General features: G+C 44.8%; 1 protein-coding gene across 1 annotated transcript in view; it reads left to right on the top strand.

Annotated features, from left to right (window-relative positions):
* Positions 1 to 15,557, top strand: part of HCN4 (hyperpolarization activated cyclic nucleotide gated potassium channel 4) — a 273,787-nt gene that overhangs the window by 241,237 nt on the left and 16,993 nt on the right. Inside the window, exon 6 of the mRNA XM_073652761.1 lies at positions 885 to 1,125. Within this exon, the coding sequence (XP_073508862.1) occupies positions 885 to 1,125 (241 nt within the window). The remainder of the gene's footprint in view (positions 1 to 884; positions 1,126 to 15,557) is intronic.

Here is a 15,557-nt window from a genome sequence, read left to right as displayed (position 1 = left end):
ACCGCATGGATTACGCATCACTGTATATGTAGATGCGCATTCCATGCGTTCTAATGTGCGGATGGTACCCAGGTCTAGAGAAGAGAAGACTCTCCTCCGGACTCGGGTACCATAGTACCAGTAAAAAAAAAAGAATAAAATAAAAAAATAAATATATACTTACCTTCTGGAGTTAAGAAGGTTGCATGGATTTATATAGTGTGACCAAGTTGACAAGCACTTTCCAAGTGATGCTAAAATCGCTTGGAAAGCGCTTGTCAACCCGCATGCGGAAATGCATGTGAAGAACGCTTCATTTCCACATGTCCCTGGCAGGAAAACGCATGTAAAATCCGAATGCGTTTTTTCTGCAAGGTAGATGCAGAAACGCTCAGGAAAAATCCGGAGCATTTCTGCATCATGGGTACATAGCCAGACATGTACAGCTTCCCATGGGAGACAGCAAATGTGCTCCTGTAAGTGAAAGGTGCAGTGGTCCTACAGCGAGAAACTTCTGACATTGTAGAAACCCGTCAGGCAGTAAAGATGCTATAAAACTTCTGCCTATTTCAAAAATATTGCCAGCATTTTATTTTGCATGTAAAAATATAGTATAGCAGTATATTGCTTACTTATAAAAGACAAGTTGCTGAATGTAGCAAATTATAGCGATAATACATGTTATCATGCATAGTTGGGTTAAATTGTTCCTGATAATATACACCTAAGATGCTGCGGTAACACCTTTTCAAGTGTATACAGGAGTTTTACATTCATCTCAGATGTTAACATGAATTAGCTTAATTTTCAGTACCAGCAAAAAGTGTCCTATTCATTTTTGTTTCAGAAATTATCATGGAGTATATCATAGTTTCATTGACTCGTACTTTGTTCTCTTTCAATAGGAGATCATCAATTTTAACTGCCGTAAGCTTGTGGCCTCTATGCCTCTCTTTGCCAATGCTGATCCTAATTTTGTGACTTCAATGCTTACAAAACTACGTTTTGAGGTGTTTCAACCAGGAGATTACCTTATTCGAGAGGGTACAGTTGGTAAGAAGATGTTCTTTATACAGCATGGTGTGGTCAGTATCTTGAGCAAAGGCAGTAAAGAGACCAAACTCGCTGACGGATCCTACTTTGGTGGTATGTACAATTACATATGTATGTATATTTCTCACTCACATATGTAGAAATAGAGATCAGCTACTCACTGAGGAAGCGGACAGGACGTCCGTGAAACGCGTATGAATGTAGTTTATTAATAAAAAATATTTCCATTAACCCTTTGATCACATGATCATCTTTTCATACGGAGGAGCCCGGATATCTATACACCTTTCTTCTGCTATATCCACCTGTTGATGTCACTCACATATGTGTAATATATGCTACTTGTTACAATGATAGAGAGCAATTGTCATCATTTTACCATTTCTATTGAATGCAGCCAATGTCTTCATATCAGAATTATGGGCTATCGACACTTATAATCATTATGATTTATTATGGTTTTCCAATGTGTCCGTAAAAAGTATTGTCTGTCCATGATTTCTTGATAAGATATCCAGAAAAAAAAAAAATTAATTTGGTAACTCTGGCTAAAAGACTATAAATTGAAAGGGCTGGAAGGATCCAGTGCTAATTAAAAACACATATAGACTGATGGGAGGAGTGCTGAGACAAATATAGAGGCAGTCACTACCTCCAAAATGTATATAGATAGAATAGACAGAGTATCCTTTTTAAATGTAATCTATTATCAGAAAATGAAGGACTGTTTAATTCAGGCTTTTTGTTTAATTTATTTTATTTAACATGTTGCAAAACAGAAAACTCAATAAGCTAGAACAAGATATGCAATCAATTACAGTAAGTGGTTACATATACAAAACAGAAGTCATATTATTACAGCCTGAGAGTACATACACTTGGAACAGATGAGCATAAAAGACTCTCTGGACAGAGAAGACATCATGACTGAATATCATGCCATGAGAAAACTGCTAGAGGAGTGCTGGTATCATGTTCCCAATACTTCTGGCTGAGACGAGGGAAGGAAAACACAAAATACATATAACAGAAACTTAACACAAGGAAAACGAAATTTAACTACTGCGATACTTGAGGGTCAGGGGTTAGGAGACTATCCACCCAACACATTTTGAAATTAGCTGGGCATTCCCATATTCTAAAGATAACGTTCTCATATGCTGTTAAAGCATAACAGTCGTTTTAATTTTTATTTAATAAATCAATAGTACACATGAAAATAAGCAACTTTGTAATATATCAGAGAAATCGGCTTCTTTCTCCACCCGTACTGATCAGTCATTATCAAAATTCTCAATTCGGAGGTAAAATCTGTATTCAGTGATGACAGACTTTCCCATTACTGAGATAGGAGATGGGAGTTGCTGCAGATAATATTCTATCTAGATAGAAACAGAAGATCGCATGTAGCGATACTCAAATATTTGAGCAGCCATGGTCACCCGAAGGTGACGGTGGGAAAGTGCAATTACTGTCGCAAGAGGTGGATGATTATGAGACACAATGGACAGAAAGTCAGGAGGAGGACCAGGGTACATAAGTGTAAGACGAGGTGGTGGACAATGAAGTTGATGGGCCGAACACCATGGTCCAGAAACAGTGTCTGTGGGTGACACCACTGCCTCTTCCCCTGTTGTATGTACACACCAAGCCTCTGTCCATGATGCAGGCGAAGATTCCTCCGACCCCAGTCCTTGGAACGCACGCACAAATACGCAGCCACCCACCCACAGGCCGCAATACTAAACTGTCACATTTCTCGACTGCTTGCACTAGAAATTTTGCCTTTTAGGCTCGTGGAGGCAGAAGCTTTCCGCAACCTCATGGTAGCAGCTGTCCCTCGGTACTCGGTCCCCAGCCACCTCTATTTTTCCCAGTGTGGCGTCCCCACCTTACACAAGCACGTGTCCCAGAACATTTCCTGTGCCCTCACCAACGCAGTTACTGGGAAGGACCACCTAACCACAAACACCTGGACAAGTGCTTGTGGCCAGGGATAGTACATCTCACTGATGGCACACTGGGTTAATATTGTGGAAGCCGGGACACAGTCGGACCCTGGGACGGAACACGTCCTCCCGACTCAGAGGATTCGCCCCACATTCTACAGCTCCTGCACCTCCTCCTCTTCAGCCTCCATCTCCATCACTTGATTCATTTTTTTCAGGAGATATTCCAGATTATATACTTAAACTTCATGGGTGCCAATAACAATGAGCAGTACTGTATGCTTAGGTGGCAAACCGCACACCGCTGCAGAGTTGTTGAAAGCTGTAACAGAGAAGGCAGATCTGTGGCTCTCACCGCTAAACCTACATTCAGGCATGGTCATGTGTGACAATGGCTGGAACCAGGTGGCAGCTCTGAAGCTAGGCAAGCTTGCACACATACCATGCCTGGCCCATGTGCTAGTGGTTCAGCGGTTTCTCAAAACCTACCCGGATCTGCCTAAGCTGCTTGTGAAAGTACGCCATGTGTGTACCCATTTCCAAAAGTCACCTACAGCTTCTGCCACCCTCACCATGCTTCAGCAGCGTTTGCAGCTTCCAGCTCACCGACTGGTGTGCGATGTCACCACATGTTGGAAATCAATGTTGCAGATGTTTGGAATGATTTGTGAGCAGCAGAGGGCAGTTGTTGAGTACCAGCTTCAACACGCCCGTCTAAATTCAGGTCAGCCTCCGCAAATAGGAGCTGATGAGTGTACATGGATGTCTGACATCTGTGCCATCCTCCAAAACTTTGAGGACTCCACCAATATGGTGAGCGGTGATGACACCATAATTAGCATCACCATCCAGCTTCACTTCTTCTGAAAAGGCTCGCTGCTCACAATTAAAGAGGAGGCATTGCAGCCGGAGCACAATGAGATGGACAAGGAACTATACAGGGTGATGCTACAGAGCCAAGCCTCATCTCCTCTCAACGTGGATTGGGTGATAATGAGGAGGAAGAGGAGAAAAACATGGACAGTCGTCCTCTTGGTGAGGACAGGGAAGTCTTGGCTGTTGGCAGTCTGGCACACATGGCTGCCTTTATGTTCCGCTGCCTTTACCGTGACCCTCGCATTGTACACATTTTGGGCATTACTGGCGCGGCATGAGAGAAGTCTTGGAAACAGAGGTGTGAGGTTCGGATTAAGGGGAATGTTAGTCTAAGATCAGTTGCAGAACAGAGGGCACGGGAGGGGTGATGGACAGAAATGAGGGATGCGATATAGGGCGTGCAAAACTATGGAGAGCTTGGTGGGTGAGAGAGATACGTTTGTGTTGTATTCTGTAATGAATGGGTATCCAGTGCAATGACTGGCACAGGGTAGAGGCGTTGGTGAAGCAGCTTGATAGATATACGACCCTGGTTGCTGCATTCAGAATGGATTGGAGAGGAGAGAGATTGTTTACAGGGAGACTGATTAGAAGAGAGTTGCAGTAGTGAATAAGAGTGACAGTAAAAGTTTTTGCAGTATCAGAGGTGAGAAAAGGTTGGATTTTGGAGATGTTTCTAAGGTGCAGGTGACATGAGCGAGTGAGTGATTTCCCATGGGGGATAAAGAAAGTTGTGTGTCAAACATGACTACAAGACAGCTGAGTGCTGACTCAGACGTGCTGAGTGGGAGTTATGGTGGCACAACCTAAAGGAAATTGCAAAGTCAGGTATAGGTAGGTTAGTAAAAGTCATGTATAGGTAGGTTAGTAGAGAGAGGAAACAGAAGGAGTTCATTTTTGGAGATATTCAGTTCAGACCCTTGTAGAAGAATTCTAAAAAAAAAATTCCCATCTGACAACGCTGGCGGCAGAGGTCACAGACAGTTCATTGGACAGCCAAGGGGTATAGGCAAGGGAGACACAAACCAGATGTGGCAGAGGCAGGGGAACGCTGTCAAAGGTCTAGGACAGTTTTCTCAGACCCTCCCAGCGCCCAGGCCCTGATACACGGGGTACTTTGAAAAGGAGAGAAAAGTTTTGGAAGGACTACCTTGGCAACCGTACCAGGGTACTTCATGATTCCTCTCTGTGCCTTACAACAGTTGGGTATCCAAGCTGGACACATGCATCAACTGTCTCTGTACGCCTTGGAGGTCATGGCTGCTAGCGTTTTGTCAGAGATGGTTTTTAGTGCCACCGGGGGCATTATAACTGATAGTCGATGGTTTTTAGTGCCACCGGGGGCATTATAACTGATAGTCGCATCCGCCTCTCAACTGAAAATGCTGACAGGCTGACTCTTATCAAAATGAACAAGGGCTGGATTGGGCCAGACTTCTCAAATCCACCAGATGATAGCATCGAACATAAACTCAAATCCAGTGGTTATTTTTTGGGGGGGTCTATTCCCATGCACCCCTTCATACCCAGACATGGGTAATATATATGCCTCAGGATTTTTTCTATTTTATGTCGCCCTCCTCCTTCTCCTTCTCCTCATCTTCCACCACCATATCACCAGGGTGACCATCATGCAACGCCCACATAATGTTTTTAAGGGTGTTTATGATGCGTGTAAGAACTATTTTTAGAGGCTTACCTCTAGCTTCATATATAATATATATGTATACCCCCCAGGGGTCAATGTTTTTCAGCCCATGCACTTAGTGCATGGACATTACCAGTCTAGGAGCCCCACTCCTTAATTACAGAAAATTCATTTTTAACTGTGGCCCTCCACTACTGTGACGAAAAAGATTATAATCTTAATCAGCCAGACGGTTAGATTTGTTAAGCCAAGAGAAATACACTATTGTGTTTGTGTTGACTTGTGAATGTATGTGTATTTCTGTGGTGGGTCAAGAAGGACAGACCAGTATTTGTATAACCCTGATTGTTGTCTTCTCTTGGTTCCTAAACAATGATGGTTGTTACTATGCTAATTGCATATTATACTAAAGCCAGCTAGATGTTTATTCACAAGAGCCCCCTGCTATACCAACTATGTAAATTGATTAAAGGCTCAAACAATGAGACCCGAGCACTGTGGAATAATACCCTCCCTAATCCTTGACCTGTGGATGTGTACTTCAAAGGACAATTGAACTATTTTAGGAACATATGCCTCTATAGCAGGAGATTAGAGACAGAGAATTGAAAGAGACTTTACAAGGATAATCAAAGATCAGACTCTCTGCAGACCATCAGCTTGGTAGCATGGTTTATCCAAAGAGACACAGACACTGCAGGAGAGGAGCCATGGAGCAGAAGAGAGCAGCCAGTGCAGCCTGTGAGCCTCAGATATGGCTCAACTCAAAAATAAAGCTGGACTCATTGAATGGATGAGGAGCTCTAGTGTATCACTGGTACAAGAAAATGGACAAAGGAAATATGGTGACTCCCCTCCAGGTTGGGTTGGAGAAGCTCCTCCACATGGTTCTGAAATTTTTATTGGCAATATTTCTCAGGAGATCTATGAGGATGCATTGATACCCCTCTTTCAGTCTATGGGAATTCTGTATGAGTTTCGCTTAATGATGACCGTCAGTGGCCTAAACCATGGCTTTGCTTATGCACATTATTTCTCAAAATGCATTGCAGATCAGGCCATTGCCCAACTGTGTAGCCATGAAATTCAAGGCGTAAAGAGATATTTGTGCGTCAAAGCACCGAGAAGTGTGAGCTGATATTGGACGGGCTGCCATTGCTTATGGAACAAGCTGCATTAGAGGACTTCCTGGGAGAAATGACAGGCGGAGTAGATACGGTTTCCCTCTATGCCAGTCCTTTCACTGACCTAAAGAATATGGTTGTGGTGAAATACAACTCTCACCGAGAAGCAGCCCTGGCTAAGAAAAGTCTGTGTGAAGGTTCCCTAACACTCTATGGCTGCTTTTTTACTGTGGACTTGCTCCAGTAATCTATAAGACTTAAGATGCAAACTGGCACCTTGGCCAAGCCCGATTCTGTTCTCCCTCTGATATCTAACAAACAGCTGGAGTCATGCTGGAGAAGCTTGCACCTACTGCCACTCAGTGTCTTCAGCTCCTTTGTGAGAAACTAATGTTTAGGCAGCCAGTCTACCAAATAAAATTCCTGAGATATGGAAATTGTGCATGGCTTCGTTTCTGGTACTGGGTGCTAATACCAAACCATGACGTGCCATTCACTGGATACTCCTGGCTGGTTGGAGACAAGCTCATTTCCACAGAAAAGTACCAGCAAGCTAAGGAGATGGTGGCCTCTATCATCATGAAGGAGTTTGCTCGTTGTCTAGAGGACCGACCACCGCTGCTGTCTACCTTGTGAACATTGTGTTGAAGCTTGCAAGGATTAAGAGGTTACATTTTCGAGTCTGGTTTTTATACTGAAGATCCTGCAGTGTTTTTATATATATTTTTTTAATTTATTTATTTTGCTTTAAATACAAGTCATGACCCTGCAAAGAATGTTTCTTAACATTTCTTCCAGGAAAATCTATTTTTGCTTCGTTTTTGTGTGTTTTATTGTCAGTCCGTGAAAGTGGCGTAATACTCTGACAACATTGTTCACAGAAATGGTATTGGTCAGCGACCAACTGTGAATAGGTTTGAACACACAACTGACATACTTTAAATGGAGTACAATATCTGACACTTTCCCTAAAAATTTCTGGATTAGTACCGCAGAAATATCTGATATGCCTGATGACCAAGGATTTAGCCACTGGCCTTGTAGTATGGTATTGGTCAGTGACCAAGTGTGAATAGTTTGGAACAATACACAACTGCCAGACTTTAAATGGACTATAATATTTGACACGCTCCCAAAAATTTCAGGATTATTACCGCAGTAATATGGGATCACGTCTGATGATGGAAAAGTTTCTCTGCTTCCACAATACAGCAATGCGAATAAAATAAAAAAAATCTGTCTGTATTCTGCTAACAAGCAAATGGAGCAGTAAAATGGTGTACTGTATTGCTTTTTAAAGCCCACCTGTCAGCAGGATTGTGCTTAGTAAACCACATACACTGTCAGGTGGGCGCCGTTATACTGAGTAAAATGATACCTTTCTTGATGAAATCCATCCAGTGGTTCTTGTGTAATGTTTATTTTCATTTCTGCCATAATGATATGCATGTGCTCTGGTGCTCTCATTACGTATTTGTGTATTCCTATCTGTGCCTTGTGACAGGTCACTGTGCTTTCAGTGACCTGCCTACTATTTTACATACTGACTTTGTAATATCTGTGTCACATTGAAATTTACATTCCCCAAGATGGCCGCCAGCGCATGCGCAGTAGCATCTCTCGTTTGCCGAGAGATGCTACTGCGCACACGCGGGCGCCATTTTGCTTTTTGAAAAACAATTTGGGTGCAGCAATATGGTGCAACGCATGTGCAGTAGCTTCTCTCGTCAACCGAGAAATGCTACTGTGCAAGTGCGAGCGGCGGGAGCCATATTGCGGCAAGCAAATTTCTTTTTCCTCTAGCAAAATGGCGTTTTCATGAAAATGAAGATTATGAAAGGACAACTGGATGGATTTTATCAACAAAGGTATCATTTTACTCAGTGTAACGACGCCCACCTGACAGTGTATGTGGTTTACTAAGCACAATCCTGCTGACAGGTGCGTTTTAAGTAAATAATCAGGATTAAGAGCAAAAAAAAAATTAGCCCTGATATCTAGGCCTATGGATATCTGTAACTTGCAATGGACCCTATTCTGCTGTGTACAGTGTCCACAAACTCTGCCTGCCTAACTCCTGGTATCACCAGTAATATATGCAGCTGTATTAGTCCTTAGAAGGACTGTTAGTTCAGATAGATATATATCTTGCTGTGGAATACCTATACCTAAGTAATAAAGCGCCAATTCTGTCCCTCACTCAGCAGCACCTCTCCCTACTCTGCCAGTCTGAAGGGTAGACTGTGATGAGCATAGGGTCACCAGTAATGATGAGTGAGCATGCTTGCTACTGCTCGGTGCTCACCCGAGCATCTCACTGCTCGAGATGCTCGTCACTCGCTGAGTATTTCCGGGGTTGCTCAGCGGGAGCTCGGGCCCCCTCCCTGCATGTTTGGCACTCTTTAGAGTGCCAATCAACATGCAGGGATTGTCTGCCATGCACTGTAATGCCGTAGCCAAGTTGGTTGTGGCATTACAGTGATTGGCTGGCCGCACAGCGTCATCAGGTCTATATAGCGCCGCCGAGCTCGTCACAGTCTACTCCGCAATGAGGCAGTGTAGGGAGAGGTGCTGTGAGCTAGGGAGAGATTTGCTTGTTTATTATTTAGTGTAGTTATTCTACAGGATTCTCTAGATATCCATCTCAACTAACAGTCCTTCTGAGGACTAATCCAGCTGCAGAGATATCAGTGCTAAGCAGGCAGGCAGTGTATATAGCAGACTGCAGTGCGCATAGCAAGAGGGTTCATTACAGTTCTGTCTGCTGGTACTTTCACAGATATTTGTAGAAATAGCCCCAGGTATCAGGGGCCAGGAATAATTTTTTTTTTTATCTTAACCCTGATTATTTGCTTAAAAAGCAATCCAGAGAACACCGCTTTTCTGCGCCATTTGCTTGTTGGCACTGCAGAATACAGCCAGGTCCTTTCCATATTACAGCGCTAAAAATTCATCTATTTAAAACTGTGGTTTGTCTGTCACACAGATCACATAGAATTGCGCTGAAAATATTGCAATTTCTGGCTTCCATTGAAATTTTGTTGCAGTGTGTCAGTGAACTTATTGACACGAGGTCGGTGCTGTTCAAAATAGTTACATACAGGCAAGCTATTTAAAACTGTGGTTTGTCCGTCACACGGATCACATATACAGTACAGACCAAAAGTTTGGACACACCTTCTCATTCAAAGATTTTTCTGTATTTTCATGACTATGAAAATTGTATATTCACACTGAAGGCATCAAAACTATGAATTAACACATGTGGGATTATATACTTAACAAAGAAGTGTGAAACAACTGAAAATATGTCCTATATTCTAGGTTCTTCAAAGTAGCCACCTTTTGCTTTGATGACTGCTTTGCACACTCTTGGCATTCTCTTGATGAGCTTCAAGAGGTAGTCACCGAAAATGGTTTTCACTTCACAGGTGTGCCCTGTCAGGTTTAATAAGTGGGATTTCTTGCCTTATAAATGGGGTTGGGACCATCAGTTGTGTTGTGCAGAAGTCTGGTGGATACACAGCTGATAGTCCTACTGAATAGACTGTTAGCTGCTTTTTTCTTGCCATAATACAAATTCTAAGTAAAGAAAAACGAGTGGCCATCATTGCTTTAAGAAATGAAGGTCAGTCAATCCGAAAAAATTGGGAAAACTTTGAAAGTGTCCCCAAGTGCAGTTGCAAAAACCATCAAACGCTACAAAGAAACTGGCTCACATGAGGACCGCCCCAGCAAAGGAAGACCAAGAGTCACCTCTGCTTCTGAGGATAAGTTTATCCGAGTCACCAGCCTCAGAAATCGCAGGTTAAGAGCAGCTCAGATTAGAGACCAGGTCAATGCCACGCAGAGTTCTAGCAGCAGACACATCTCTTCAACAACTGTTAAGAGGAGACTTTGTGCAGCAGGCCTTCATGGTAAAATAGCTGCTAGGAAACCACTGCTAAGGACAGGCAACAAGCAGAAGAGACTTGTTTTGGCTAAAGAACACAAGGAATGGACATTAGACCAGTGGAAATCTGTGCTTTGGTTTGATGAATCCAAATTTGAGATCTTTGGTTCCAACCATCGTGTCTTTGTGCGACGAAGAAAAGGTGAACGGATGGACTCTACATGCCTGGTTCCCATCGTGAAGCATGGAGGAGGAGATGTGATGGTGTGGGGTGCTTTGCTGGTGACACTGTTGGGGATTTATTCAAAATTGAAGGCATACTGAACCAGCATGGCTACCACAGCATCTTGCAGCGGCATGCTATTCCATCCGGTTTGCGTTTAGTTGGACCATCATTTATTTTTCAACAGGACAATGACCCCAAACACACCTCCAGTCTGTGTAAGGGCTATTTGACCAAGAAGGAGAGTGATGGGGTGCTACGCCAGATGACCTGGCCTCCACAGTCACCAGACCTGAACCCAATCGAGATGGTTTGGGGTGAGCTGGACCGCAGAGTGAAGGCAAAAGGGCCAATAAGTGCTAAGCATCTCTGGGAACTCCTTTAAGATTGTTGGAAGACCATTTCCGGTGACTACCTCTTGAAGCTCATCAAGAGAATGCCAAGAGTATGCAAAGCAGTCATCAAAGCCGAAGGTGGCTACTTTGAAGAACCTAGAATATAAGACATATTTTCAGTTGTTTCACACTTTTTTGTTAAGTATATAATTCCACATGTGTTAATTCATAGTTTTGATGCCTTCAGTGTGAATGTACCATTTTCATAGTCATGAAAATGCAGAAAAATCTTTAAATGCGAAGGTGTGTCCAAACTTTTGGTCTGTACTGTAATTGCGCTGAAAATTCTGCCATTTCTGGCCTCCATTAAAATGTTGTTTCAGTGTGTCAGCGAAGATATTGACACCAGTTTGCTGTTAAAAAAAGTTACCTACAGGCCAGCTATTTAAAACTGTGGTTTGTCCATCACACGGATCACATATAATTGCGCTGAAAATTCTACCATTTCTGGCCTCCATTGAAATTTTGTTGCAGTGTGTCAGTGAACTTATTGGCACGAGGTGGGTGCTGTTAAAAATAGTTACCTACAGGCCAGCTATTTAAAACTGTGGTTTGTCCGTTACACGGATCACATATAATTGCGCTGAAAATTCTGCCATTTTTGACCTCCATTAAAATTTTGTTTCAGTCTGTCAGTGAAGTTATTGACACCAGTTTGCTGTTAAAAATAGCTACCTACAGGCCAGCTATTTAACACTGTGGTTTGCCCATCACACGGATCACATATAAGTTCACTCTAAATTCTGCCATTTCTGGCCTCCATTAAAATTTTGTTTCAGTGTGTCAGCGAACTTATTGACATGAGGTCGCTGTTAAAAATAGTTACCTACAGGCCAGCTATTTAAAACTGTGGTTTGTCCGTCACACGGATCACATATAAGTTTGCTCCAAATTCAGCCATTTGTAGTGAGAGTGGAAGATATTGTCCTCCATTTAAAATGGGCAAGGCGCGTGACAAGGGACGGGGAACTGGACGTGATGGTGCATGCAGAGGCCAAGGCCATGGGCAAGCTGAAATTGTGCCACAACAAAGACCCACATCTTCTCGCTCGACCTTCTTGTCCCAATTAATAGGGGACCGCAGAAAACCACTATTGAACCCAAAGCAGTGTGAAAAGGTTATTGGTTGGATAGCAGATAATGCTTTCAGTCACTTAGCCACCACCACCACCCTGTCTTCCACACGGTCAAGTCTCAGTAGCCGTGAGTCTGGACTGCATATTCCTCACCCTGATCCTCCTTCCTCCCACCTTGCCGAGTGCCCAGAGAGAACTGATCCCACACTTGGACACTCTGAAGAGCTGTTCACTTTTCCATTTATAGATTCGGGCCTCTCGCCTGGTCCACTTGAAGCGGGGCAAGAGAAGATCGCATGTAGTGATGCTCAAATATTGGAGCAGCCACGGTCATACGAAGGCGACGGTGAGAAAGTGTCACAAGAGGTGGACGATGATGAGACACAATTGCCAGAAAGTCAGGAGGAGGACCAGGGTGCGGAAGTGGAAGACGAGGTGGTGGATGATATAGTAACTGACCCAACCTGGCAGGAGGACATGCAGAGCGAGGACAGCAGCACACAAGGGGAGGGAGGCAGAGAACCCCAGCAGGCAGAAAGAAGCAATGTGGTAGCCGCAGACAGAAGGCGGGCAACCGTTCCCCGTAACACCAACACGACGGAAGTTGCCAGTACAACTGTTAGGTCTTCCCGAGTCTGGTTGTTTTTTACAGACTCGGCTGATAACTCCAAAAAGGCCATTTGCACCACCTGCCAGGCCAGCATCAGCAGGGGTAGCAAAACTACCAGCCTGACCACCACTGGCATGATCAGGCACATGGCAGCAAAGTACCCGACTAAGTGGGTCGAACCCCAGGGTCCAGGAACAATGTCTGTGGGTGACATCACTGCTTCTTCCGCTGTTGTGCGTGCACGCCAATCCCCTGTCCATGGCACATGCCAAGATGCCTCCCGCCCTGCACCTGTAGTTGAACACACTCAACTAGCACCATCAGAAAGCTTGTCCACATCCTTGTCCCAGCGCAGCGTTCAGTTGTCCCTACTCCAGTCCTTGGAACGCAAGTGCAAATACGCAGCTAACGCCCCACAGGCCACACTAATTTTGCGACTGCTTGCGTTTGAAATGTTGCCTTTTAGGCTTGTGGAGACGGAAGCTCTCTGCAACCTGATGGCAACGGCCGTACCTCGGTACTCAGTCCCCAGCCGCCACTATTTCTCCCGGTGCGCCGTTCCCGCATTACACAAGCACGTGTCCCACAACATTAGCCGTGCCCTCAACAATGCGGTTACTGGGAAAGTCCACCTAACCACGGACACGTGGACAAGTGCTTGTGGGCAGGGACGGTACATCTCGCTGACGGCACACTGGGTTAACATAGTGGAAGCCGGGACCCATTTGGACCTTGGGACGGAACACATCCTCCCGATGCCAAGGATTTCAGGCCCTAGTCAATCAGTTTTGCCCCCACAGTCTACAGCTCCTGTACCTCATCCTCCTCAGCCTCCTGAAGCTAATATGCTTAGGTGACAAACCGCACAATGTTGAAGAGTTGTGGACAGCTCTGAAAGAGCAGGCAGATCTGTGGCTGACACCGCTGAACCTACAGCCAGGCATGGTCATGTGTGACAATGGCCAGAACCTGGTGGCAGCTCGGAGGTGAGCTTACACATGTACCATGCCTGGCCCATGTGCTTAACCTCGTGGTTCAGCGGTTTCTCAAAAGCTATCCGGAGCTGCCGGATCTGTTTGTCAAAGTACGCCGCCTGTGTGCCCATTTTAGAAAGTCAGCTACAGCTTCCGCCGCCCTTGCTGTGCTTCAGCAGAGTTTGCAGCTTCCGGCTCACCAACTGGTGTGTGATGTCCCCATGCATTGGAACTCTACACTGCAAATGTTGTGAAGGATTTTTGAGCAGAAGAGGGAAGTTGCTGACTACCAGCATCAACAAGGCCATCGGTATTCAGTTCAGACTCCATACATAAGACCTCAGGAGTGGACATGGATGTCAGACATCTGTACCATCCTCCAAAACTTTGAGGACTCTACTGAGATGGTGAGCGGTGATGACGCCATAATTAGCATCACCATCCCGCTTCTCTGTCTTCTGAAATGCTCTCTGCTCACAATCGAAGAGGATGCATTGCAGGCGGAGCACAATGAGATGGAGCAAGGAACCATACTGGGTGATTACACACAGCCCAGCCTCATTTCATCCCAACGTGGATTGGGTGACAAAGAGGAGGAGGAAGAACAGGAGCTAGTTTCATGCACTATAGACGGTACTACCTGCACAGCTGTCATACTGTCTGTTCAGAGTGGATGGCCTGAGGACAGGGAGAAGGAGGAGGAGAGCATGGTCAGTCGTCCTCTTGGTGAGGACACGGAAGTCTTGCCTGTTAGCAATCTGGCACGCATGGCTGAGTTTATGTTACGCTGCCTTTCCCGTGACCCTCACGTTCTCAAAATTTTGATGACAGTCATTACTGGTTGGTGACACTTCTAGACCCACGCTACAAGGAGAACTTTATATCTCTTATTCCTGAGGCGGACAGGTCTACAAAAATGGGGCAGCACCAGAAGGCCCTTGTTGCGGAGCTATTAAAAAAATTATCATCTGAAAACGCTGACAGCAGAGGTCACAATTCGTTGGACAACCAAGGAGTACAGGCGAGAGAGACACCACTCCAATCCAGCAGAGGCAGGGGAACACTGTCAAAGTTCTGGGAGAGTTTTCTCAGCCCCTCCCATCGCGCAGGTCCTGAGGCGCAAGGTACTCTCACAAGGAGTGCAAAGTTTGGGAAGATGCTGAGGGAGTACCTTGCCGACTGTACCAACATCCTCCATGATTCCTCTGTGCCTTTCAATTATTCAATTACAGCTGGACACGTGGAATGAACTGGCTCTCTACGCCTTGGAGGTCCTGGCCTGCCCTGCCGCTAGTGTTTTATCAGAGCGGGTTTTTAGTGCCGCTGGTGGAATTATAACTGATAAGCGCATCCGCCTGTCAACTGAAAATGCTGACAGGCTGACTCTTATCAAAATGAACAAGGGCTGGATTTGGCCAGACTTCTCAACACCACCGAATGATAGCAGTGTAACATAAACTCAAATCCAGTGTCTTTGTGTGGAAGGTGTATTCCCATGCACCTTTTCCCACCCACACATGGGTATACGCTTCCTGATTTTGGCCATTTGCTCTTGTCCTCCTCCTTCTCCTCATCCTCCACCACCAAATCACCAGGGTGACCATGGCCCGTGATGCAACACCCACAGAATTTTTTTAAAGGGTGTTTATGATGCCCATAAAAAATTTTTTTTATACATGTTCATGTATACCCCCCAGGGATAAATGTTTGTCAGCCCATATACTTAGTGCATGGACATTACAAGTATACTAGACCCGC

This window comes from Phyllobates terribilis, unplaced genomic scaffold (genome assembly GCF_046119375.1).
Source record: "Phyllobates terribilis strain yellow unplaced genomic scaffold, ASM4611937v1 Scaffold_11__3_contigs__length_659146591, whole genome shotgun sequence".
In the NCBI taxonomy this organism is placed as follows: domain Eukaryota; kingdom Metazoa; phylum Chordata; class Amphibia; order Anura; family Dendrobatidae; genus Phyllobates; species Phyllobates terribilis.
The sequence above is the reverse complement of the archived record's forward strand: the minus strand, read 5'-3'. Positions and strand labels throughout refer to the sequence as shown.